This window comes from Kryptolebias marmoratus, linkage group LG24 (assembly GCF_001649575.2).
Source record: "Kryptolebias marmoratus isolate JLee-2015 linkage group LG24, ASM164957v2, whole genome shotgun sequence".
In the NCBI taxonomy this organism is placed as follows: domain Eukaryota; kingdom Metazoa; phylum Chordata; class Actinopteri; order Cyprinodontiformes; family Rivulidae; genus Kryptolebias; species Kryptolebias marmoratus.
In genome coordinates this window covers 10,237,567-10,264,449 of record NC_051453.1, presented here as the reverse complement: position 1 = coordinate 10,264,449, position 26,883 = coordinate 10,237,567, and the positions used below count along the sequence as shown (strand labels likewise).

Genomic DNA, 26,883 nt, shown 5'->3' with positions numbered 1-26,883 from the left:
ATATAAAAGTAAAAATATTATTTTTTTTAAATTACCAGTGATCTTGACCGTGGCAGATGTGATCTGATCAGCGCACACACAGCTGTAGACCCCGCTGTCCTCAGGCACAGGCTTCCATATCAGCAGCTCCAAGGTGGTCTCCCTTTTCCTCATCTGGTGCTTGACGCCATTCTTCAGCAGCTCATGCCCTTTCCTCCACTGTACCGGTATTCCAGGTTTGGAAATTTCACAGCGCAGAATGACGCTGCTGCCCTCTTCAGCCTGCAGGTTCTTCAGCTGCTGAACAAATGTGATGGGAATCGCTAGAAAAAGAAACAATCAAACACACACAAAAACGGTAGAGACTAGTTAAATTAGCTTAAATGAGATTTAAGTGAGAATACACAACAAATACTACAACAGCATCAACAAACCACAAGACTAAAAGTTGTAAAAAGAGGGAAACAGAAACATATTGATTAAAAACTAGCTTTCATTAAATAAATGCATATTACCCAACACCCTGCATGCCAAAGTTTAAAACAAATATTTCAGGCAAACTGTTAGCACTAAGATCATGTGTTGGGCATGACTCTCAGCTACTACCACACCAAAATGTAGCTCATTATCTGTAAAACTGAACAAGTCATACAGCTGAGATTGAATAAAATGGGTAGACTCCCAAAGATAAATTATGGATGTACATCCAATGATTACTTACTTAAAATCTTTTCATAGCATTTGTAAAACTTTTAAGTTTCCTATTGCTGTGTTTTTTGAAAAGCTGTGGTTTATTTTGTTGTTTTTTGAATAATTGTTTTCTTAAATGTTTTTTGTGCTTCACTGTCTTTATTTTTGTATTGTACAGTGAATGCAATGGTATTTTGAGTAGACAAAAGCTTTTTTTTAGCACAATTTCCCTAATGGTATAATGTAATGAATAAAATGTGCATATAGTAAAAATAGCTTACCGTGTACTTTCAGGCTTGCTGTTGTGTGGTGTTGCCTACACTGGCATGTATACTCTCCTGAGTCATGAGGTGAAAGGGCTTTTATGGTAAGTAAGATGATTGTCTTCCTTTGTTTCATCACATACTTGTCTCCAGGCCTGATGCTCTCAGAACCTTTCCTCCAGTGGAACTGGACCCCCGGCAGAGAGTATTCACAGGTTAATGTAACAGCTTCTCCTTCTTTGGCCTCCACAGCTTTCAGAAGCTGGGTGAACTCTGCTGGAATAGCTAAAAAAAAGACAAGAATGAGGAGAGATTTTACTGCATATCATACAGAATCTGTTGCAAAGCTTTAGTTAGCAACCAGCACATCTTACAGGCAGAAGATAAATTTTGTTTGTACCTTTGACCGTGACGACAGCTCTTGTTGTCACAGATCCAGCACTGCACTCGTACACTCCAGCATCACTGTTGCTGACTTCGCGAATCGTCAGTCGAGCTTCACAGTCAGAACGACTGGTGAAGTATCTTGAGGAGTGCCACATCATGCAGCCATCTTTGTACCAAATAATGTGACATGGCTTGGAAGTCACACAGGACAACACCAAGCCACCTCCCTCAATGGCCTCACAGTCCTCCAGTGCTTTTATAATAGTGGGACGCCTTTCTGGTAACGTAAAGACATGGAGCTGCATCAGCTCTAACTGAAGAGCACCAGAATAAACTCACAGGAAGCTCCAAACCTTACCTCTAACCAACAGTGAGGCGTAGGACCTTTTGTCCCCTGCTACAAAAGAAATGGTGCCGGTGTCTTTATGAGCAAGCTGCCTGAATGTGAGGGTGTGGTTGCCTCCTGGAACCATCTGGATCTCATTGAGCTCATTGGTGTAAAGCAGAGTCTCGTCCAGATACCACTTGACCCCCAAGTAGTCACTGGGACAAATTCGACATCTGAATGTGACTGTTTCACCCTCAAGACACTCTGCGTCTTCTAATTCATCCAAGATCAACACTTTCTGACCTGAAAAATGGACATGTTAAAGGGCTAAAAACACAAAATACAGGAGCTGCTCTGAGCCTTAACGTCTTTATTATTTTAATAAAAAAATACACTGTAAGATATATATTTTTAATATGAACTGTTTTAGAAAACATGTTGCAAAATGTGTTGCAGCCAAACATCAGTAAGTAAATAAATTTGATTAAAAAAAGTGCAATATTCTTTAAAATTTATGTTTGCTGTTGAAACTTTTCATTTGATTGTTTAGACATATATTAAAACAGTTTGTCTGTGATGTGGCTCACAATGATACATGCACCATACACTTACTGTGTACAGTCAGTTGTGCCCGGCTCTGCATGGTACCAACATCACATATGTAAATATCTGTGTCCAATTTCTCCAAGTAGGTGATGGTTAGCGACAGAACCACTCCCTTCTGCTTGATGACATACTTCTTCCCGGACCTGAGCTCCATCATGCCCTTCAGCCAGGTCACACGCTTGGCTGGCCGCCTGGTCTCACACTCCAGGGTCACCTTACCCTTCTCCTCCGCTCGAGTGTCTCTCAGCTCCCTCACAAACGTGTGCTGGAGTTCTGGATTGAAAAGCAAAGTTTGGCAGGCAATTAAAAAGGTATTTGTTGATCCATACAAAATTGTTTCTTTTTGTTAGAAAAACAATGTATTAGAATTGGGTTTTATATGGTATTTAGTGATATTGTATATGTTCAGTAGAAAAATACATGTATAAAACATTCTATAGCCCTCTCTTTTTTTTTTCCAAATAATCAATTAAGACTTTTAGTTACTCCAAAAAAAGAAAAAAATCCAAATAAAACAACAGCTACCTCTGATTTCCAGCTTGGCACGGGAGGCAACACCTTCGGCCTCACAGCAATATTCTCCAGAGTCTTTGATGGTGGCGTTCTTGATCACCAGTCGTGCCAGATTCTTCTCCACGCTCATGATATATTTGGGGCTCTGCCTGATCAGATGGCCATTTTTTCGCCAGTGGATGGTGGCTTCTGGTTTGGTGATTTCACAGCTCAGCTCTGCGTCCTCCCCGGGTACAGCCTTGACATTCATCACATCCCTGAAGATGTGCACTGGCTTCTCTAGAGAGCCGGAAAAGCATTTACCAGTTTAAATAAATAAAATAAACCATCTAAGCACGGCCTTGTCAGTGTGACGCAACTATTCACCTTTGACAAACAGCATGGTCCTACAGCTCAGATCTTTAATTGTGAAGACCACGTCTCCAGAGTCAGTAAGTACAGCATCTCTAATGGTCATCTTGTACTTGCAGCCATTGTTGACAAGCTGAATGTGGCCGTTGGTAACCATCACATGACCATTGATTGACCAAGTAGGCTCATCATCAACATTATGAGAGAGGTGACACTCAAATGTGCAGCTTTCACCCTCGTGAACAGAGGTTGTCTTCATACGCTGGATAATGGTAATATGTAGGTCTGTAAAAATGTTTAGAAATAAAATAGCAAAGTGACAACGATTGTGGCTTTGAGATATACAATCTGTGAAAGAAAAAGCAATTAAATATCCAGGTTTAGATTTGAGAAGATCAAGACCTATCTGCTCTTTCCAGCTCCTCACCATGTACTGCAACTTTAGCCTTGGACTGGCTGGTGCCCAGGTCACAGGTGTATTGTCCGGCATCATCTTTACTCAGTGAGTGGATGATCAGAGCCACTGACTTCCCAAACTGCACAAGCTCATGCTTATCATCAGGTGTCAGGACCATAGCATCCTTCCTCCAAACAGGTGTCACTGAATCTTTGGAAATTTCACACTGCAGGCAAACCTCTCCTTGCTCTTCTCCAACTGCGTCCTCCAAAGATCTGAGGAACACTGCTGGGCGCTCTGGAGCCGACGGAATTTCATGTGAATGAGAACTTTCAGAAATGAATAAACATAAATTTAAATATTAGGGGAAAAAAACTATTCAGTTACATACCCTTAACCTTTAAAGCAGTTGTCTCTGTCAGGAGACCTGCTTTGAAGGTGATCCTGCTCTCTTGGGGTCTGAGCTTATTCATTATAAGTCTGTGCATCGTGCCCATGTGTTGGATCCGGCTGATGGAGTTGGAATTGAGTCGGACATTGTTCAGGAGCCATTCCGCATTGGCAACAACATAATTAAGCTCACATGAAAAGGTGGCAATGCCATCTTCCTCGATTTCCACTGGCTCAAGATGTTTGACCAACTTCAGTGTTTTCACTGTAGCACAAATGCACAAATGATTACACAAGGTAACCAAAAGGTACAGAACACTGAAATCAAAGACTTGAACATACCTTCTACCTTGACCTGTGCTGTGCTTTGTGCCCCTCCAGCCATGCAGTGATAGTGCCCTGCATCCATCCCTAGCAGGCCATGAATGATCAGCTCTGCTCGTTTCCCTTCTCTCTTCATGCCATACTTGTTGGACGTCTTCAGAGCTGTGCGGCCTTTAAACCACCGGACCACCCTGGGAGAGGGGGCAAACTCACAGCTCAGAGTCGCAGAGCTGTTCTCCTTTGCTTCTACATCATCCAGGTGGTGAACAACCTTAAGAGGCCGCTCTAATGAGAAAAAAAATCAATATTAAATTGCTTTATGCCATGCATCAGTGATGGGGTTTTTGTTGCATTAAATAAGGCTGCATTTCTAAACACGAATATTAAAATTTTCATCCGTATGAGATCTTTCAATTAATGTCACACAAAAACTGCAAATGACAGTCAATGTTTAATAGCCTTTAAAATACAATGTGCATTAAGACAGGACTGTCATACGACAAAGGTTTAGTTGGAATCACAACTAGAAACTCTTAAAGACTTAAGTAAAGTCTGAAATCTGATGTAATCAATGTCACAGTATTTCTCATAGCCTTCTCAACCTGATTAAGTAGGAATGGGGTGGTACTATTTGAACCCCTTTCCTTTAAGTTCTGTTTTAGTTGCAGCTCTTTGAAAACTTTTAAAACACTCTTTGCAAAAAACAGGGATGTTTTAAAGCTTTTACATTTTTAATACAGATGAATGCTGTCACTAAAGCCAGTTTCTTCCACCTGAAAGTCATTGCACTTATAAACCTTTCTTTACTTTAATTCCTTTGAGGAAGAAACTCTTGATTTTACATAATCTTAAGTCAACTAATATATTGGATTTTAAGTTTACAATGTGTCATTTATCCAAAACACTGCAGCTCAGTTTTTGAAAGGAATGCAGTAAAACCCCATTTCACCTGTTTGGCTTTGTTGCACAGGTTCCCTGATCATTTATAGATTATAGAGTTACCTGAAAAAACTCACCTTTGACAGTCAGCTGAGCAGTGGAACGACTCTTTCCAGCCACAAAGACCACAGGCCCTGACATGGAGCTGTCTGTGGTTGAGAAACAAAGACTGTGGAGGTTTCCCTCCCTGTCAATGTTCACTCCTGCACACGGCTCCATAATCTCTCCGTTCAGGGTCCACTTCGGGGGCCTCCCTGACTTTAGGTTGGTTTCTACCTGGAACAGTGCAGGTTCTGGCTCCATCACCCTTGCTGATTTCATCCCACGCACTATGCAGATAGCCTGCTCTGCATCCACAACAATAACATATTTTAAAATGATAGCGCCGCAGAAACACATATTATTCTTCGCAAGTGTCTTCTTGAGAAGCTCATAGGTATTACTGTTCATACAGCTGGTTTGCAAGAGTTGACAAATGAATGTGAAACACTCCATAGCAGATAAACGCAACACATTACACTGACAGAAGTATCCCACCCTCCACCAGAAGCTGACACGATGTTTCGTCATCCACTGCATCACATGTGTAGGTGTCTTCATCCGAGGAGCAGACATCTTCAATCGTCAGCTGCCTGTAGACGTCTTGGCTGATCAGCTGATACTTTTTACCAGGCAGGAGCTCCTTCCTGTTCTTGTACCATCTGACCAGAGCATTAGGCCTGGACACCTGACACTCCAGCAGACCTCTGTGGTGATACATGGCGATCTTGACCCTGAGAGGACGAACTATTTGGACTGGGAGCTCTAAGAGACAGAACAGGTTTAGGTTGTCACAAGACTATATGAATGTTAATCTATGCCAGTCTAATATTGTATTTAGGGTAAAGATTTAATGTACTTGACTTTGTAAAGGAATGTGTCATCTGTAAATCGTAATTTTGCTTTGAGTCAGCTGTGACTGAGGTGGCTCACCTTGTACTGAGAGAGTGGCATAAGATGAGACCCTCTCTGCAGTGAACCTGATCTCGCCTGCATGTTCTGGCCGCACTGACTTGAAGAACAAGGTGTGCGTTTTACCTGAAATCAAATGAAGTCAAATACTTTTAGACCCTATTTTTGTTTCACTTTCTTTGAACCAGCTTGATTCCAGGTGTATTTTAAAAGCAGAATCATCAATAAAAGAGTTGCTGCTTGATGATCTCACCCTGGTGCCTGATCTTGATGTTGTCCCCAGGTCTGATTCGGCAGTCGTCCCGGTACCAACGACCGTCCACATCCACCTGGTTGACCTCGCAGATGAAGCTCACAGGCTGACGCTCAGTTGTATCAACGTCCTCCAGCTCCTTTACGATATGTATATCCCTAGCTGTCAGGAAAATATCCAAAGTATGACTCTCATCTCACTGAAAGCAACCAAAGTGTGCTTCAATAAAATCTCTGTTCAGATTTCAGATATTACTCATCTTATGAAACATATTGAGTGCTTTTAATTTTTAAAACTATTTTCTTTTCTTTTTTTACCATGCAGTTTTTTTGTACCTGGATTTGACCAAATTTATCACAGCAAGGATCTTAATCACATTAAATCACCATGTAAACAGGTAATTGTAAAGGATTACCTCTGACACTGAGTCTGCCTGAGGTCTGGACGCCATTAGCTTGGAAAGTGTACAAGCCTCCATCTTCCAAAGCCACTCGTGTCAGTATGAGGGCGTGTTTCTTCCCATGCATGCTGATGCGACAACTTGGTCTAGATTTAAGCTGCATCCCATCCCTGGTCCACATGCCTTCTATGTAGGCCAGGTTGAGTGTGACCTCCAAGGAGCAGGCCTCACACTCAGACACCTCCACATCCTCCAAACCCTTCACCACTTGCAGACGATTCACTGGCAACAGACACACAACATTAGAGCCTTCCAGAGATTCTTATCCATTGCAAAAAAAAAACAAAACAACAGAAGTATGGTCTTGACTGTTAAACTTACTTGCAGCTGCTACTACTCCTGCTGCCTTACTGTCCCCCATGTCTCCTGCTTGTCACTAAAGGTGATTGGTGACTATTTCTTTTCTACCACAAGGGATAGGCTGCAACAAAAAATTAATAACATTTTAGGTAGATCAGTTGCTAAAACAAAGAAATTTGTTATCAAGATTAAGAGACAAACACTCTTGCCACCGATTCCTATTATCACAACTCATGCACATACTACAGTATCCTAAAACAATCCTCAGGCTAATAATGATCAACTAGCCAATCCGAAGTACAGAGACCATCCAATCAGAATGGACACACATTCACTCATAGGGTTGATCCCTGTGACAGCATGCCAGCCCTTCTCTGCAGAGAGGAGCACAGTAATCTCTGTCACCTCGCTCGGCTGAGCTCAGCACCACCAATATAGACTCAGCTGTGATGCCACCTCCATCAGCGTGAGCGCAGCGAACACAGAGACAAAGGAAGATCTGGAGAGCAAACACAAATAAGAACTGCTAATTACTGGACATATTTATATTCAAGATCATAAACACTTACAGGTTGTCTTTTCCACTACTTGATGCAGGAGCAAACTACATCTACCTCAGTTCCTCTGACTAAAATCCAATTTGTGATGTGTCACACAATTACATTCTTGTTATTACTGCAAAAGAGCTATCAAGGTCAGTGGTTCCCAAACTTTTTAGCTTCTAACCCAGAAAATATTAGCAAAAGAGGCTTGCTACCCTAACAATCACCAGTTTATTCATACAAATGTTCCCAGTAACCTTTTTAAATGAAGGCATAATGACAACACAAACAGCCTTACCAATCATGATATTGTTTTTATCTTTTATGACACATGTTTTTATTCTTGATATCAATTATGCTGAAAATAAGCCATTAGAAATTATTTGAAATTTGAAGTTGATTTCTGAATGACCCTGAGTCCAACTTTGGAAACCACTGATTTAGATTATATGTAAATATCTAAAGTGGTAATTAATGATAGCTTATCAATAAATCTAAGCCCCCCAAAAACTCAAAAGCTGCTTTGGTTCTTTAGATGATTAAGAACTCATTATTTTTGTGGAATATATATATATATATAAAGCAGATGTTTTAACTTTGTACAGCTGACATTGTGTTAAATAATGGTTTCCACTTGTGCTCTTTTAAAAGTACCCAAAGAAACACTAGAAATAATAACTTAAAGCAGATTAAATCACTTCACTTACCTAAAAATCAGATGAAGTAAATATATCCTTGCATCCCCTCCTGTTGCAACAATCCCAAAAATACAATAAAAAGGTTCAAACATCCAATACAGCCGTGTTTCCCATAAATAAATATAGATATATTAGATTAACAACAAATGTTTATCCAGCAAGAAGTAGGTTTGCATGCTGCATCCCAGTCTTCAAAGTTGACAGCCTATAGTTCTCCCTCTTTCTCTTTTGTTTTTTGTTTTTTTCTTCTAGCTGTGATGGAGCACGGTGCTGAACAGCTGACATATCTCTCCCCACATACTAACCTCCAAAATAGCATTCTGTCGGCGTGAAGGCAAAGATAGCTTTGGCTTTAATAGAGGGAGGCAACTCGCGTTCAGTATCAATGAAACCGTCAGAAACAATCCAAACGTAAACCGTCAGGGTTGGTGGCGTTTTTTCAGTTTTTCAGTGAGTGTGAAGGAGTGACTGATGTGATAAAGGGGATTTCCTCATAAAGAGGTTAAATGTAGCATTCAGATGTAGTTTACATTATTGCCCAACATCTGACAGAGACCCTAACCTCAGGTTAGAGGAATCACAGTTCTTTGGATTTCCACAGGGAGTTTCCACTACTGCCACAGCTAAAAGGCCATGAAGGATTAGGAGATATAAATCTCCCATTTCACTGGATCATCATTTGTTATAATAGGTGTAAAAACACCACAAAATGAAACATTATTTCTGAAATAATATATTACTAGTGGGATAAATAATAGTCATCCATATCTGCAACACACACCCTTAACAGCTTAACAGACATAAAAATCAAGCAAAAAGCAACATAAAATTGGTGATGATAGTTCACTTTTCTCTAATGCCTACAGTTTTTCCATAATGGTTTAAGTTTGTTTCTTCTGCACCAACCAGCCCTGCGTACACCTCCTTTTGACAGACAGCGCCATGTGCTGCAAAGCTCTTTTAAGACCAGTGAAACTCTACCAACAGCCTAATCTCTGTGGAGTCCTGCTGGGGCACAAAAAACAACTTGTCGTCACTGAGAGGAGAATAGTGCCACACAAAGGCAAAGCAGTCGGCTCTCAAAAGATCTCTGCCCATATAATCAAATGCTTTTATCAGAATATATGGCCTTTTGGGAAAACTGAGGTTATTGTTTTGCCACAAAAATGTAGATTAAGCTGTGTTTTAGATGCTAGTTTTAAGACAAAAAAATAGGAAGAATGGTCCATCTTAGTGATCTGCTTCTTTATGTGTGCAGCGTATTGATAGTGCATACTAAAAATAGAATAAATGTAAAGAAACCAGGGCAACGTGACAATTTGTGAGGTGAATTTAGAACTTGATGAAAAGCTGAAGACTCCACTTAATCCTTGGGATCATATTTGGAGACTCCGCATCATTCTTGTTTCTTCTGATCCAGATTTTTTTATACTGGATCAGTTATATTTAAAAACAATAATAATCTATAAAAAAGGGGGGGAAAAAAGGCAAAACACAGGGTCTAAGTGTTGCTAAAAGGCAGTTTAAAGTAACACATCATGATTTATACCCAGATAGCCTCAGTCTCTATAATATAATTTATTTAATTTAATTTAAACAGGGTGTCTGCCTCCTGGACCTGGGAGCTGCCTCATAAAAAAGCACAATAAGTGAAAACTTTCAATTTTAGATTTAGATTTAGGACCAAGAGTAACAATTTATATTTCTGACATTGCTTCCCCATGCTCTTTAACACAACCCTGAGAGGTCTTATACCAGTGGTGTCCCATCCTGCAGGTTTTAGTTGTTTCCCTGATCTTCAGCAGGTCTTCAAGTTTTGCAGAAAGAAGCCTGTTAATCATGCAGTAATTCAAATCAGGTGTGTCAAAGCAGGGAAACATCTAAAACATGCAGATGTTCCTGGCACTCCAGGACCATCACACACCACTGTCTTAAACAAACTCACTGCTAAGATACAAAGCTATAAAGGGGCTCGTCCGGGAATTGAACAGGGGACCTCTCACATCCGAAGCGAGAATTATACCCCTAGACCAACGAGCCTGCTGTACGAGATCCTAACCACTAGAGGGTGGTATTACACCAGATGACTCCAGGTTGCCACGTCCACAGATACTTTCCAGGACACAATTACAGATGTGTACCAAGATGTTTCATGGCTCGTTGGTCTAGGGGTATGATTCTCGCTTAGGGTGCGAGAGGTCCCGGGTTCAAATCCCGGACGAGCCCTCTTTTGACTTTTAAATTATTTTAGATTTCTTGCTTTGCCCGTCCTCTGGCACACCATTATCCAATATTATAAAAAAAAGTCAAACATATAGTGGAAGAAGCAGCACTGAATGATTTCGTGTGTTAGATCAGAAAGTAAGCAAGGGGTCAGATGTTTTGTAGAGTATTAGATGTAATTTGTAATTATTTGGTAAAAATGTATTTGAACAATTACATCAAGTAAGCATCACACTATATTCTGAAATCTCTATGAAAAAAATGACTAAAATCATCACAGAAACAAAAATAGAATATTTTCCTTGTTTCTTTATTTAATTGATTTATTTAAACCACATGTCACACATATGTGACTTGAACAGTGTTAACCTCACTTGAATCTCGTTTAAAAACATTTGAATTTAACTAAACTGAAAACAATGAAAACCAAAAACAGTTATTTTTTCCCTTTCTTCTTTGCCTCTTTGCCTTTAGGTGGTGGCGCTTCTTCTTCCTTTCCAGCGGCAGCTTTGATTCTCTTTTTTCCCAGAGGTGTCTTGGCGTACCAGCTCTGAAGACAAGAAGGAGAATGTGTCGAACACAACTTACCACAGCAAATAATATAAACTCATAAATAAAGACACTGTTTGCTGAATTCCAGTGATTTGAGATAAAGCTTTCCTGGAACATAACAAAATTTTAACTCCAACCATCGACTGACAGATTTAAAAAGTTGCCAGGTCCCTGTCTCCAAATGTTGTTAAGTTGCTTTTTAAATACTGTATGTCAAACGTACTTTTAGTGCCTCCTCCTCCTTCTGAAACACAGGGTCGAGTTTGGAGAGTGGGAGAATAAACTCTGCAGCAGCCAGAGGTTTTCTGGCCTGCTTCATGATGCGCTCTTTAGTAATCACACTCTTGACAGCCTGGATCATGTGACCTGGCGTGAAGCCGTCCGTGATCTTTGCAAGAGAGCTGAGGTCCAAAGCTTCTGTTACCACACCTCCTGCCTCTTTGATCAGTTTTTCCCACAGAGCTGAAACCAAAAGGAGCAAAAGACCCCTTAATAATTAAATAAACCAACATTGGCATGATTTAAAAAAAAAAAATAATGTGTATCTGAATGTTTTTACTGTATCTTGAGCCGTAGTCGGGTCTTGGGATGAGGATGACTTTGGTGTACATTTTACACAGTGACTTAATGTCGGCACTGTGTGGGTCTTTAGTTGTTCCTATTATGAGGACACGATCTTCTCCTTTGATCAGTTTGAGCAACTTGGGCAGATCTTTCTTCAGCCGGTTGGGCTCCAGCTGTTCATAGAGAAAAATATAACCGTGAGATTTGCGAGAAACGCCATTTTTTCTACAATGTGGCAGTTTTGCTTTTGTTTTTTGCTACCTCTTTTTCTTCACTGGGAACCTTTTTGTAGAACATTTTCTCTGCATCTTCAATCCATATGACTGATGGTTGCAGAAGTCTTGCAACCTGTGTGAAAACAGTTGCATTTGCTCCTATTAACTAAGCTATGCCAGATAAACAAAAAAAAAACAAACAAACAGATGAGTTACATGTAATCTCATTGATCAAGCCTGAAGGCCAGACAGATGTTGCTACATCTCATCCCAACATCCTAACACCAAGTGTTTACTTCAAGGACTTGAAATTTTTTAAGTAATTGTGGTCAAAAGGATAATAATTTCCTACCTTTAACACCATGTGAAGCATCATGGCAAGCCCATTCTTGCCTGGGTACTTTCCTGCTGTGTTTAGTGGGGATAAATCAAACAAGGTGGCCCCTGTTTCCTGGCAAATTGCATGGACCAGCATCTTCTTACCGACACCCGATGGCCCTACCAGTAGAATGGCCTTTGTCAAAGGAGCCTTCTCATGGACCTCTTGAGAGCCTGAAAACCACAAACGATCACATCTGAAATCACACATGCAGTTATTTTTTAAATATATAAATGTATATGCATTCATTTCCAACTGAATAACCTTCCTACCTAATGGTAAGACTGCATATAAAGACAAGACTTGTCGCACATCTGCTAATGACGGCATGGGTTCAATGTCATTTTGCCTTAGCGTGGTCCCGAGGTAACTATAATCACCTGAAAAAAGGGAGTGAATTACTCAATAACATCCATCTATCCTTTTTCTTTACCCGCTTTCCCATGCAGGGTTGGAGGGAGCCTTTGCCTGTCCCCAGCTTATCTACAGAACAGCTCAAGAATATTTCAGTTTCAGTGGCGTTCACTAAATATGTTAGTGACTGAGCCAGAAGAGGGCAGCACATCGTCATAAAACACATTTCAGCCTTTTGTACTTGTTTTAGCTGTGCCCATATTTCACTGGTGATTAGACAATAACAGCACAAATAGTTATAAAACAAAGATATTTCTGAATGAAGTCATTTTTCCACACAAACATACCCACGTAATCCTCCATTCTGGCGTAATTTGCCTGTTTTAACAAGCCCTGTTCCACCAGCTCCTGACACAAAGACTCGAGAGTCCTAGTAGAGGAAAATAAAATATGTAATTATTTTTTACCCTGATCAGTAGCATCATACATGTGCATCAGAAGTGAGCTCAGGTTCACCTGTCGGCTGTCAGATCTTTTTCCTTTTTCTTCTTCTTCCCACTCTTGGATCCCTTCTTCTTCTGCGGAGCAAATTCAGGCAATAAATAATCAAATCAACGAATCTGATTCAAACTGACTCCACCGTCTTTCATGATTATACCTTGGCGTTTGCTTTTGCTTTGACACCCTTGTCTTTATCCACTGACAGCTTCAGCTCAGCCAGCTCCTGTCTCATCTGCTCATCCACCTGGTGTAAAGAGACGGACGGCGTGGTTCTGTTAGCAGTTCTGTACACCACTGACGCACACACTTTACTGACCAAACCCACAGGACGCACATTGTATACTCTTCTATTTGCCTGTTAGGCCCATATCTTCAATTTTCTGTTAAAGTATTTTTGTGAATGGTTCAAACAATTAGAAATAAACATATTGTTTGTGCTGAAAGAAATCACAGTTCACATACAAATTTGGAAAAAATATATTGTAATTTCTGTAGCCAGTGGCACCTGCACTTGAACTTCTGCCTCAATGACTTTTCTCATTTCTTCTTTAATCAGCTCCACCTCATATTTCTGACTGAAGTTTTCAGAATCATCGTGGGTTTTCCAAAAGTCTGTGAATCGCAGAGATTAATTTCAGGCTCCTTAAATGTTTATGACCAACAATTTATGACATTGCCTTCAAACTGAGAGGTAGGGACAAGACAAAAAAAAAAAAAAAAAAAAACATACTTTTATGGTATGTTGTCTACTCTGGTTTTGTTAAAATACAAGCAAATTTGTTCTAAACTCATAGCAAATTAGGAAAAATCTTATCTTTAACATGAAATGAGAACAAGTTAAACATCCAGTCATTAGAAGGAGTACAAGGAAATCTAAATCATCTGATGTTCAGGTGTAAACATACCATTGTACTTTTTGTTTCCTGCTTCCAAATCTGACAGGAAAGCAGACGGCAGCATCCTCAGCCCTGCTTCTTCATCCTGTGGTTCACAACAAACTTACACTGAAGCATCTTCCATGGTGAAACAGGTATATAATTATATAAATTAGCAATGTTTAATTTAATGCTTCCATCTTCATTCACTTCTTCCTTTCCTTCCTTCTTCTTCTCTTTCTTTTCTTCTTCCTTTGCGGCAATTTCCACCATTAACTAGAAAACATCACACACACCCAAAATAATTTTGCAAAAACAATTTTGGAGATATGTAAAGGGATCATTGTGGATCAAATGAGAATGTGTTCTACCTGCTGAGGACTCTTTTCAGTAAAGATGAAGGCTGAGCCTCCATCCTCCTTGTCTGGGTAATCTGGGAATGCCCCTGTAGCGTTACTGTAAAATCCCCCAAAGGAGTACAAAAACAGGATTATTCTTCAACTTCACTTTTTGTGTAAATACTTCTCTGCTCCCTAAAAACACTCCTCTACAGCAAAACCCATCATTGCTTTAGAGAAGTCTCACCGGCATTCGAAGAACCACTGCCGAATCTGGCTTTTCATGTTCTTGCTCATGTCATGAGCCTCCTTTTCTCGCAGTTGGTTCATAACTTCTTCTACAGATTTTTGGTAAGCTTCCTCGTGCTCCTTTTGTTTGAGCCGAGTGCAAGCTTCATTGGCTTGGGCAGTGATCTCTTCTGGGCAAGGCCTCTCATATTTTGGATCCATAACCTAGTGTGAAAATGACCCAAACATACTGAAAAGGTTAGACAGTTTCACTTGTTTCCGAACCTCTGAAAGACAAAACAAGTAAGGTAAAAAACATTAAAAGTTTTGAGCAAAATAAAACACTTTTTAAAACTGGTTTCAGAAAGGTCTGCATGTTGTTGTTGTTGCTTTATGTTTTTAACGCTAAACTAATGGAACGTTTCCCCTCACCATTCCCAGAAAAATCATCTCTTCAAGTCGTGCAATGTTTGTCTTCTGCCTCTGAATGTAGCCTCTCCACACCTGCAAAACAAATTTACCCATAGGTTTACAACATTAAGGGTGACCCGATCAAAACGAAACGGCATAAATAATCTTTGACACAATGCACCTTCTGAATGCAGATGGCTGCCAAGTTTAGGACAGCTGGTTCAGGATTCTTTCTCTTGACCTTTCTGCTCTCGTCGAATAACTTTGCCCTCAGGCGCCTCTGTCGCACCCTCTCCACCGTTTGAATAATTAGAATGGCCTCCTCTTGAGTCATTTCCTCTGTCGTTAGTGACTGCATGGACCAATAAAAAGTAGTAGACAACAGAACGAAAACATTTTTTTGCTCACTTTTTACTCACTGGACTTAATAGTTACCTACAGACTGTGATTTTTGGTTTCAAATAATGTAGGGGGGGTTTATCAACCAGCTGAATGTTAAAGGATTTCACATGCAACAAAATGAAATGGACAAATTTAAGGCCAAAACACACAAGTAGATTCACTTTAACTCACATCAAGGCTTTCAGTAACCTCCATCATTTTAAAGACATCCATCAGCATCCCCTTCCTTTCTTGGACGTCTTTACTGCACTCACTGAGGAAGTAGTGAGGGATGGGGATCTCAAGTTCTGCCTAGAAAGCAATAAATAAAGAAAACAGTTCTTGAGTTGGGCTGTTTTCAAGCAAAACAACGAATCTATAAGTCAGTGTAACGTTATTTATGTTTCATGCTTTCACACTTACAGGAGTGAGTTTCAAGGCGTTGAGGACATCATCCATGTAATGGTACTCTGAAAACTCCTTCTCTACCATTTCATTCTTCAGCTCCAGTACCCTGCCCATTACGCCATCAAGGATTCTTCGAACGACTTGTCTCTTCTGAGGGTGGATCATCAGGTCGTAGGCCTTTTCCAGCTTCCTGAAGATCTGGAGGTAACGCACATAGAGCGTGGCCAGCCGCTGGACGAACACAACCCTGTCTTTCTGCAGGGGAAGGGGCTCAGCAGGAAGTTCTTCAGCTAAAAGACGACTCAACTCTAACTGGGCGTCTGCCCAGAGCTTGTTGTATGACCTGCAGCGGTGAAAACACACAAATTAACTGAGGGCAAGGCTGGAAATACGGCATCGCAATTCATGTGTGAAAGTCAGGGAAAAAAAAAACACCACGATCTAAACAAGACAGAGCTTATTATCGGGATAAAACAAGGACATTTTGAGATATTTGTTTGAAAAATTAAAGCGCAACAAGACCAGCAAAGAGCAGTTTAGTGCTTTTATTCAACAAACTGATGTCTCAACAGGTGGGGAAGGAAATATCAAAATCAGGCGAACAAAACAGTTGTGTTTTATGGCATAAATCAAATGAATGCACTAAATAATTACAGTGCTAATATATAGTCATATACAGTACTTTGCAAGTTTTAACTTAACAGTCACATCTTTATATTTACTTCCAAGAATACAGATTTTCTTGTTTCTTATTTTAAAGTTTTACAAGCAGCATTTCTTCGTGTTTTCTGAATGTTTTTTTTCCTTGGTCTTTGTGGGCTTTTTCACTCATTTTCGAACAAGGACCTGAACATTTCCAGAAGATGTTTGTTAAGCCACTTAACTCCGAGCTGTAAATCATTCTGGTATAAAAAGAATCCAGAAAATAAGCCAGTGCATCGGCTCGTAACACAACTTGGCAAAAAACATTTTAAATTTAATCTTTAGGCCCTTTGTTACAAGCAGCAAGTCACAAATACATAACATGTTCAGACTGTTTGTTAGATGAATCTTTAAAAATACCAAAGACTCTTGGTTTTATTTGGAATATAGGTAGAAATCATGTTTTTTTGGGAAAAAAAGTTGCTTTTTAAGAGAAATCAATCACACTTTTATCTAAAGCTAAACTTTGCCCTGGTTGTCTCTTAAATATAAACAACATGATGACAAATAGAAACCAGGGTAGTTTTCCTGTTTATGATCATTGCAAACTCTTATTGTTTCAACCCACTAATTAAGAAAAAATATTGGTTTAGTATAAGGCATGACCAGGCACTGTTTTTCTAGAAAATAAATAAATAAACCTTTACTTTACTCAAACGATGGGTCCATTTCACGTGCCTTTAACGTATTTTAACCGTCGTAAAAACTAAGCCATTAGCGAAACAACAATAAAAAACTTTTTTTAATGGTTACCTTTGTGACATGTCTGCTCCCAGAGAGACAGAAAATAAATATCTTATGAAAAGGAAACACAGAAAAAAAGGTAAAAACTACACCAAGCTACAGTGTCGCCTCCTTAGTTTAATTAATAGTTGGCGCGTCTCCATGGTAACGGTAACACCGGAAGTCCGTCCCCCGGTTTCCGGTCCGGGTTGGTTTGGGTTGTGGACAGAGGAGGAGTAAGTTAAACATCACAAAATACTACTGATATTACTTGTTTAAAACCAACGACTTATATCACATTATACTCGAAGCCACAGGCTACATACTGAGGCATAAATAAACAACCGAACTCTTTATTCTTTACTCACCGTGGATAATTGTGAACAAGGTGAAGGGACACCGTCTGTGTACATGCATACTTTTCTATAATAATAATAATAATAATAATAATAATAATAATAATAATAATAATAATAATAATAATAATAATAATAATAATAATAATTGTCCAAATACAACTGAATTGACTAACATTTAGTAAATATAATTTTTGGTCATTTACAGGGGCTTAAGCTTCTTGTGGCTCCATCAGCTGCATTTCCTTTTAAATGAAAGGAAATTAAACGTTCAGTTAAACATTATTTTTGCATTAAATAATTAATAAATATAGGAGGCAATAACTTTGCGGGTAAAAATCTATCTAATTTGGCCAATCAGTTACAGATTAGGACATTTTATGCATCAATAAACAAATTACAGTTGTTTAGGCTAATTATAGCTTTCTGACTCGGAAGAGGAAGGACTCGTAATTCAAATACTTCAGTCAGAAGTCTTCTGATTTGAAAAAAAAAACTCATACTTAAGTCTTTCAAGCTCTGTCACGGTTCCAGATTTCTATTCGGGAAGAACCTGTGGGACCTGAGCGGCGCTTCTGGAGGCGCATTCTCTGCAGCGCTTAGGAGGTCACAAGACTTGGACATCAGCGCACAAAAACACCGGCTCGCTGACAGCTCGACTGCAAGCTTACAGGCCCTCAGATTCCTCTGTTTTCTGCATCCAACAGCCAACAAGTTGCGCTTTTTGGGAAGTTCAGTGCGCGCTGCTGCGCTCCGGGGTTTTTTTTTTGTTTGTTTTTTTTTGTTTTTTGTTTTTTCTCGCGTGGTTCGTGGTTTCCTGTTAAAATTTCAGAGTTCCGTTTTTTTAGAGTCTAAGGCTTTAATTACCCATCATAGGGGTGTCGATTTCATATGAATCGATCGGTCCTTCAAAACGGAAACTAGTGATGTTTTGGTGCGTAATGGAGTGGCGCATGCCAAAATGAACGAGTGCCACTGGAAGAAGAAAAAAAATTACACCGAAGATGTCAACATTGCTTGACCACCCACTCGAAATCGACTGTATTACCTTCAAGAAGGTGGCTCTCCGTATAAATAGGAACGCATTATTTCAAGAAAGACGGTGTTGAGCGCAATCTGCTGGCTGTTCTTTCTCTTATCGGGACCACAGACAACGCCTGGAAGCATTCGCTCAAGACAACTGAGTCAACACTCCAGGACATAAGCATCCTTCATTTCTAAACTGGTAAGTGTAGCGTTTAATATATTTAACTTATTATAGCAGAAGTAAAAAGGGATTGAAGCATAATTTGCGCAATTTCTGGAGATTCACTCTCCTTTTCAGGGATTGTATGAACTAGATTTGGAAAGGAATTTTTCATTTCTCAAGGAATTGTGGGGAACTAACAAGGAAGAGTTGGTGCCTCTGATGCATTTTTAATGACACAGCCATTCCACAACCAAACTTTATTTGCTTTTGTTTCCAGCCAGTGAAGCCATGCATGTGGAGAGGAAATGGCACATACTGTTGACCATCTTTTTCCTGCTCGTCACCTCCGGTCAGTGTATGGACAACAAAAAGGTCAAGCCAGAAAGAAGGACCCTGTTGGATCTAATCTTACAGGTTATCAGGGACAGTCAGCAGCAGGACAAGCCTGTCTCCAGGCGCTGTGGCGGTGTACTCCACTCCTCAGCTCAAGACATGAAGTTCTCCTCTCGGGAAAAGCCTTTCTATGTTCCTAGGCTGGATAACAGCAGACTCATGGGTAAGCTGATAAGATTTATTTTTAGGACCTGATGATGAAAGCATAATCCCCATTTTACAGTTGGAGACAGCTGTCATCGGTCTCATCAGTGCTGCTGATGGAAGTTTTCTTTTGTTTCGCTGATTAGAAATAAATGGCTGTTTCAAGAAATCTCAAAATTATTGGGGGTTATGGTTTTGACAAGGGCAGAGTGTTCACATCTGTTGGCCCTGAAATGTACAACTCAGCTTAAAGTTGTTGTGTAATATGATGCAGGTAAGCTTCACATGTGCAGGAGAAAGTGGTTAAAACATATCACATCAGTGTTTTTATTCTGAAGAGATACTTCTCCATCATATGTTCTGAACATATGCTATTTAAACTGTGAGTGATTAGTGAAAAAAATCAAATCAAATAAATAATAGGGTATTATCATTTAATGTAGGAGGAGCACCTTCATGTTAAACATATGAATGATTCATTCAGTAACTGATTCATTGAGCAACCGTACACGTGAATGACCCTTTGCTCCCATAAATCTTGGACTTTATTCATCTATAACTATCATGTAACTGATTTGAGCCTTTAAGTTTCACCCAACAAAAGATGCTTTGCAGCATCACTACTTAATGTGATTTCTGGGGTTTGTTAGGAATGCAAAAATTACTTCAAATAAAGTGATATCTAAAAAGTCCTTTTAGTAAATCTTTTGTATAGATTTTTGTTATTATTGTTTTAAGATCCAAGACCAGATTTGCTCAAGAAATCACATCATAAAAATAATTCAGAAGCCTACAGTGGATATTTTTAATGTTGCAACAGAAAGCAACAAGTGTGAGAGTAATGCTTAATTGAGGAGGTTATTAAGTGCTCTAAGTGAAAATAATGTGTTGTTTAAAATGAAGCTTCATATTCTCTGTACTATCACTGTCAATTAGTCCACGCAGGAGTGATGCTGCACAGACACCACACAGCTCAAACATCGACTCGAGCTTACGCAATCGGAAAAGTACTTTTCTCAGACCAGTGAGTGGCTGGAATTTATCTTTTGAGGATATTAAAGGCAAGGATATTAGCAGCGATGCATGTGACACTACCAAAGAAACCACGATCATGCAATGATCGCTGCTTTGAGGATGAAGGGAAGACATCTGGAAACCTGCTGTTGTGTTCAGTTGTTCCTCAGAAGCTGTGGCTGTGTCATCAGAGTGACAGCTGGGGGGAGACAGACATAAATACAGGGGGAAGCATTCAGTTTAGTACTGGCTGTACATATTTGTCAAATTTATTGCACAAAAATAAGCTTGAAGAGACTGATTTTTAGTTCAGGAAATACAGTGGCCTGCAAGTATGTGAAAACACATTATCTTACATATATCTGTGTTTAATTCATGTCAGAAACTCATTATTTAAATCTATACTAACTATCTGGACTATAGTAAGTATATTAAATAGTTTGCACTTTCCTCTGTTTCATCAGCTATTCTCATGGCTTCTAGCTGGTTTACATTCATATCTTTTCTGCTGCAGCATTGTGTGTGTGTGGGTCTGGGGGCTGTTAACCCAATAACTACTTACAAGGACTTATTCTGATCAGCATTATACTTGCATATAATAATCTCTTTAGGCTGTTAGCAGATCCCGTGTGTTGTTAGACCCCCTGCGTGTGCCTGTTTTTGTAAGCAGTGAATGAAGGAAGCAGCTACGAGATGCCCTTACCTCAAATTCATCTCACGAAATGCTCACAAAATTGTGATGATGCATTTGAACTCTGAAATGCTACATTTGGAGCACTAAAAGAACGAGCATGCACCTGGTGTCAGAAAGTAGTTTAAAGCTACAGTCCTGATCTTCTGAAGTGGGGTTCTGCGGGGAATTTTGTGAACAGTCAACATATTGTAGATAGCTCTTTGAACTACCTCACTTTGGAGAAACAGTTTTGTTTTGCTCAGATTGCAGAGCTAATAGCTAATCTGTGTGAGTCAAGACCTAAGGGGATTTCTGGCACCTTAAAAACAACTTCAGTCCCAAAAATTTCATAACAAAGACTGTTTACATTGCAATCAGTTACACAATGCACAGTTATTACAGCAAACATATTTTGATATTCCTGCTGGAAGTGCACCAGCCTCTCAAAAACATGGATTAGTTCTATCAGTAATCCATGTTTATGAATGTTGCTACAGTGTTTGTTTACATAGGATGCAGAGAAATTCATTGTTATTGACTTATATTGTTCATAGTGATTTTCAGATTATAATTGGAATCACAATTAAGTAAGGTCTGACGTAATTCCCAGATCAGAATTCCAACTTCCACGGTAAAGGTAACGGATCACTCTCCCCACTCAGACCAGCCATTAGCTCATCAATCTGATCAGAATAAAACTTTTGTTTTCCTCTAAACTGATGCCGTTCAAGGAGTGATCTACAACAGGTAAAATATTACTTGTTCAACACCTTTTCACAAAACCTCACCTAAAACGATCTAACTTGTCACTTTAGGCCAGTGGCTTCCAAAGTTGGGGTCAGGACCTCACTGCTGGTCATGAAACAACAATTAAAGGGTCTTGAGATGATGGGGTCACATGTCTCTGGCTCCATTGTTTGAATTTTAATATTTAAAGTGATAATACAAAACCTGAAACCTCCAAAGTAACAAAAACTGCATGAGAAGGAGTCAGAAGGAGGTTTCTGTCTGACAGCTGGTTCAACTCTGAAAACCTCACAGTAATCTTCTCTTCCAGATATTGCTGCTAGAGATGCACACCTGAAAGAAAAATTCATTCAGCATTTCGGAGGTAAGAACTTTACCGTCAAACAACATCTTCCCACAAGTGCAAATGTTTTAATCCCGATTCTCCTCTGACCTTTTCAGGCGTTGCAAAACTGTTTTATCTGGAAAACAACTTTCAGAGCATAGTTGGTGCTTTCCCATGCAACATTTGGCAAGAGTTTCATAGCTTTGCTTCTCTGAGAGAGTCATTTTCATTCCTGCAAGGCAACATACAGTATGCTGAAGTCATAGACAGCTTTGTGAGCACTGGTACTTCTGCGGGTCAGGAGAGGGTCGCCTGGCTTAGCCGCAGGGCAACAGTTTAGAGAAACAGCACATGGTCTGAAGCTGACGAAACAAAGTTGAAGGCCTCGCTAAGTTAAGCTGATTATTTGTCTCAGGACCTGTGAGTAGACTTCACTATTGGTATGAAAATGTGGGCTTCTCACTGGCGCAGAAACTCAAACGTGATTATAATCGAAAACTTGATTCTCCTTTCCACTCAGTCCAGCTGAACCCTGAACACTTCACAGTGTCTATTAACTTTCATTCTTTGTCTGTGTTGATTACTTACTAGATAATAAAATGCTTACAGATGGGTGGCTAATTAAAGGTGATATTTTAGAAGATAAAGCTAAAAGCCTCCTTCAAGAGATGCTTTATATCTGAAAAAAAAGAATACATTTTCCATCCACCTTGTATTGAAAATCAGTATTTTTTTTACATTGATACAAGAAGATGCAAACCATGTTAGCAAGATTCCCTTCCAAGTAAAACAGAGCCACACAATCCTATTTCTGATTTAAAATATTCAGGTTTTTCACTGTCACTCATCTGGAGATGTGCTTAAGTTACATGCAAAAAAGAAAACTGAAACCTATAAAAATCCTTTTCATTTTGCCTAACAGTTGCCTGTTTTTTATTAAGCAGGACATGTGAAGTTCTCATCGGAGTGTAAAACACGTTTTCATAGACTATATCACACCACGAGGGACTGCTCGAGACCAGCGTGTACGTATGACTTTTTCATATTTCATAAACGTTTCTGTCAGTGTTCTCTGATCTGATGTTTTATCCTGTATTATCTCATCCTGAAAACATTTGTTTTTAATAAACTGTTGTCATTACTGATGGGGTTGCATGTGAGCAAAGTATTTTTTTTGGCATGCAGGGTTGGTTCATTTAACTTATTTTCCTGTCTGCTGTTACTTATTTAGCCTCTAAATTTCTCCTTTTTTACCAATTCTCCAATTTTTCTGGCATGACATTCTTTTTTATGTTCACATATACAAATTAGTTTGTTAGCATCACTTCCTTTATTTTTGTGTCTTTTAAACAAATGTTAAAATGGGAAAATTTACTGAATTAGGTTTTTGTGGCTTTTTTAAAAACTTCTCATCGATTTTCAGGAAATTTGGTTTGTTTAGTAAAAGCTTCCTAATATTATGACCTAGAAGTGAGCTGCATTGATCTAAATGTTTGTAAAATGCGGTAAAATCGACTTTTCTTCATTTTTAAATGATTTTGAAACAGCTTAGATTTCTCTCTGCACCCCTGCGGAGGACTCTCTAACCCAGATTTGCACAATGAAACTTGCAGCGTTTTACTCTCAGATACGTACAAACTGAGTCATGAGATCACGTCATGCAGGTGTAGAACAACAGCAGACAATACTGTTAAAGCTGCCTTTGTTATCATTATGTAACACTGATATTTGTTGAGTCAAACTTTCTTTTATCAGTTTTCAAGTTGCATCAAGTATTAGTTTTGACAGTCCTGATAAATGGGTCGATAACGTCTCACCGTGGTTAATTTATCTTGATAATTTGCAAATGACACCATAATACTTGATTAAGAGCTGCTCTCTTAAAAAAATATTGTTTAAATCACCATTTTCCTTCATCTTTGACACTAATATTGGCTGTAAAGCAATTGCAATCAATTTGATATGTGATGCAATTTGCTTGATATGTGATGTTACCATAAATGTGACCCTTTTCTCTGTTTTTTTTTAGATTACAAAAGATGTGCAAGATTGCTGACACGATTAGCAATGAGTCCACTCTGCATGCAATCGTAGAATTTTGTATGTGAGTACTGCTTCTTTTGTTAAAACAGTTTGATTCCTTTTCAACACTTTCATGTTTGTTAAAATAGACATATGGTGCAATTACATGTATATTCTGTGCCTCAGTTCAACAAGAACAAACATTCAGACTGAGGTTTTTTTTTATTTATTATCGAGTATTATTGATCTAGATGACAACAGGTGGCTCCTTAAAAGAAATATATAAATATATATAAATACAGTGTATATAAAAAATTATGTATGACTTTTAAACACTACTTTATTTTGTCTAACTTTAAACGTTCTGATTTGTTAATATTTATATGTGAATAAATGTGGAAACCTAGCATGCGATATAAAGTGTCACGCCATCTTCCCTTCAGTTAAAATTTATTTATCTTAACCTTGAGAATAACACTAAATAATGCACAGCCTGCTTCTCCAGGTGATCTTTAAACACACCAAAGATTACCTCTCCCGAGACAAAAAAAGAACAGATTGTCGTCAGCGGAGTAATTTTGGATGTATAGTCATTCCTTTGTTAAAGTGATCTTTGACAACAGCATTTTCCTCTCCTGTCTAGTTTTAAATTGAGAGAAAGGTAAAATCATGTGTTCAAGCTGAATGCAATTTAGTCCAGTGTGATGAGTGATTGCTGCAAAGAGATTCGTCTGCATGAATGGTCATTTCAGGCCAGTGGGTTTAGTTGGTGATAATATAATGGTAGAGGCTGACACATTCTCAGGAATCAGATAATAAGATCCTGCTGGCACTGTTCTGAGAGCTCACCTGTATGTCACAATTGACGAACTTTCAGACGCATTAAGTGAGTCACAATTTAGTCATTCTGATTATTTCTGAGTGAGCTTCGGTGACCTTTAGGAACCGTGGTGAGGGCAGGGCTGTAATGACCCTCTTTAGAAGACGACAACATGACTTCCTTAAAAAGATGTCAAAATGTGTCAAACTCTCCAAGACTGGACATGAGGTTTTAATGAGAAGCATTAAAACTGATGCTTACCCACTTTTTATGTTTTGAAATGTAATTTCAGGTCCCCGTTTAATGGAAAAGGGATCAATGTGTTGCCAAGAAAGTGCCTTCAAATCCACAGCAGACATAAGAACATTGTTGTGTTTATATAATGTCTATTTTTGTTCTTGTTTTCAGAACTGAAAGTGAAGAGTAGATAATGATGGTTGATACTGAGCAGAGTGCTTTTAATTTTCATGGATCTGGAAAGATTGTGTATCTGTGAGGAAATATTAATTTAACATCAAATGCACCTATTTATTGAACAGACAATTCAACAATCATTAAAAATCTGATTATTTTGGTTATAAAAGATATATTTGATGAAGAGAAAAGTGTGTTTTTTTTCTACATGAAGTCCACTTTTACTATTATGCTGATGTTATGCTCCATCATTGTCATCATTAAACTTTATTTGGCACTTGAGTGATTGTAGAAAATGAGACCATATGGAAAAACAATGGCGAGAACTCACTGCATTATGAATAAAGAATATTGAAGCACAGCAGATCTTGTGATTATTGACGATGAGGCAGGTGGTTGAGACAGTGAATGGAGCCAAAGGGAATGGACGGCTCATTATTGGCATTGTGTTTATCCCACTGTCTTCTCTGTCCACAGAAATCCTCTGCTCATCGAAGTTTAGAAACAAGTCTGGGTTTTATTTATTGCAGCTGTACGATTTCTATTTTTCCTGTCTTTTTGGCTCAAACATTTATTTTGCCGTTTTTAGCACCTTTCTTATGCAAACTCTGCTGTCCCTGATCCTCAGAGCAGGTGCTGCATATTGAATTCCCTTCATTGCAAAATATCTGGCAATTTTTTTAATGTTTGCCTGTTGCAATCGCACACTTTATCACAGCTATTAGACATATTGGAATTGAATCAATCCAAACTCAAAGCCATATGATGGATGGAATAAGACAAGCAAAAGCTCAACCAAACCTTTGGTCAAGTTGTTTAATGATAATCCAAATCTAAAGAAGGAAGTGTTCCTGTTGTTACAGACCAAGAGCTTCATGAAACTGAAACCTAATACACAGCTCACATAAGAGTCCAAGCTCAGTTGTCTTCAAGCCAAACAGGAAAAAAACATTTTCTGTCAAAAGATCCCACGTTTCTCTTCCAGGGCTCCATAATCAGAAAAAAGCACACAGCGTGTATCAGATTTTGAGTCGCCATTTCCTCATGCTGACTTTTTTGAGAGCCGTCCTGTAGTGAAATTCTAATTCCTAATTATGAAAAAACAAAAACAAAGTGATATAAAGTCCTGGGGAAATGAAACGGTCGAAGATTTCTCCTCTTGTCGCCTGCCTGGAGAATGTCAACTGTGATTGCTTTATTGTTATTATTTTGGGTAGTGAAATATACATCAATCCAGGCATGAACATGAAAGGGGATGCTGATGACTAAAAACATAGGACAAATATTACAACAGCTTGTCTCTGCAGACTGAACAGTGTTCTGCTTCACATGGGTAAATCATTATTTACCGGAGTCTGACTTCTTATGAGACTATTAAAAATTCAAAACTCTGTCTGTTTGTGGACTGAAGCTGCATTACTCAAAGAACGTGTCTGATTGTGTGCAGATCCTATCAGTGTGACTATAATCTCAATGCATGCTTTGTTTACAACTTGATATGAGTTTGCCTTGCACTGCAGGGCTGTAAAACAGGTGACGGACTCAGCTCCACAAATCACTG

The 26,883-nt window shown here is 39.0% G+C and overlaps 3 protein-coding genes and 1 non-coding gene across 14 annotated transcripts in view; 2 read left to right on the top strand and 2 right to left on the bottom strand.

The window, feature by feature from the left end:
• obscna (obscurin, cytoskeletal calmodulin and titin-interacting RhoGEF a) overlaps positions 1–8,642 on the bottom strand; it is a 39,955-nt gene extending 31,313 nt beyond the window's left edge. For 5 of the 11 annotated variants that reach the window (XM_017406975.3, XM_017406977.3, XM_017406981.3 and 2 more), the window contains exons 1-18: positions 8,381–8,640; positions 7,537–7,630; positions 7,153–7,252; positions 6,787–7,053; positions 6,372–6,533; positions 6,140–6,244; positions 5,705–5,971; positions 5,245–5,514; positions 4,247–4,513; positions 3,906–4,169; positions 3,545–3,811; positions 3,133–3,402; positions 2,779–3,045; positions 2,260–2,526; positions 1,678–1,950; positions 1,333–1,596; positions 951–1,217; positions 36–302 (exon numbers count right to left, since the gene is read on the bottom strand). In XM_017406975.3, the coding sequence (XP_017262464.1) occupies positions 36–302; positions 951–1,217; positions 1,333–1,596; positions 1,678–1,950; positions 2,260–2,526; positions 2,779–3,045; positions 3,133–3,402; positions 3,545–3,811; positions 3,906–4,169; positions 4,247–4,513; positions 5,245–5,514; positions 5,705–5,971; positions 6,140–6,244; positions 6,372–6,533; positions 6,787–7,053; positions 7,153–7,192 (3,784 nt within the window). In that variant the 5' untranslated portion in view covers positions 7,193–7,252; positions 7,537–7,630; positions 8,381–8,640. Of the gene's footprint in view, positions 1–35; positions 303–950; positions 1,218–1,332; positions 1,597–1,677; positions 1,951–2,259; positions 2,527–2,778; positions 3,046–3,132; positions 3,403–3,544; positions 3,812–3,905; positions 4,170–4,246; positions 4,514–5,244; positions 5,515–5,704; positions 5,972–6,139; positions 6,245–6,371; positions 6,534–6,786; positions 7,054–7,152; positions 7,253–7,536; positions 7,631–8,380 lie in introns of those variants that run through there. The other 6 variants (XR_005232804.1, XM_017406982.3, XM_037974161.1 and 3 more) reach the window with 3 other exon arrangements.
• Positions 8,643–10,525: 1,883 nt separating this feature from the next.
• On the top strand, positions 10,526–10,597 carry trnap-agg. The gene has a single exon. It is a non-coding gene; the product is annotated as a tRNA-Pro (tRNA).
• Positions 10,598–10,901: 304 nt separating this feature from the next.
• On the bottom strand, positions 10,902–17,379 carry zgc:153738 (uncharacterized protein LOC558115 homolog). The gene is given in 19 exon segments (XM_037974196.1): positions 10,902–11,144; positions 11,370–11,608; positions 11,706–11,883; positions 11,972–12,058; positions 12,278–12,477; positions 12,577–12,684; positions 13,006–13,088; positions 13,175–13,236; positions 13,317–13,403; positions 13,665–13,771; positions 14,065–14,163; positions 14,229–14,310; positions 14,406–14,490; positions 14,620–14,825; positions 15,033–15,104; positions 15,193–15,363; positions 15,585–15,704; positions 15,816–16,143; positions 17,256–17,379. Coding segments are annotated over 19 exon segments (2,439 nt in total). The 5' UTR covers positions 17,267–17,379; the 3' UTR covers positions 10,902–11,030.
• Positions 17,380–18,020: 641 nt separating this feature from the next.
• Positions 18,021–25,673, top strand: alkal1 (ALK and LTK ligand 1). Its single transcript, XM_017407093.3, has 6 exons — positions 18,021–18,806; positions 19,048–19,326; positions 22,052–22,105; positions 23,011–23,091; positions 24,096–24,170; positions 25,201–25,673. The coding sequence occupies exons 2-5, from the start codon at positions 19,059–19,061 to the stop codon at positions 24,158–24,160; spliced, it is 468 nt and encodes a 155-aa protein (XP_017262582.1). The 5' UTR covers positions 18,021–18,806; positions 19,048–19,058; the 3' UTR covers positions 24,161–24,170; positions 25,201–25,673.
• Positions 25,674–26,883: the final 1,210 nt, after the last annotated feature.

What these genes read in the sequence shown, in the direction of transcription:
- alkal1 (XM_017407093.3), top strand. Translation starts at nt 19,059, where the DNA reads ATGCATGTGGAGAGGAAATGGCACATACTGTTGACCATCTTTTTCCTG. An exon ending in ATTCATTCAGCATTTCGGAG is followed by an intron (nt 22,106 to 23,010) that starts GTAAGAACTTTA and finishes TTTATTAAGCAG; the next exon opens with GACATGTGAAGTTCTCATCG. An exon ending in GGACTGCTCGAGACCAGCGT is followed by an intron (nt 23,092 to 24,095) that starts GTACGTATGACT and finishes GTTTTTTTTTAG; the next exon opens with ATTACAAAAGATGTGCAAGA.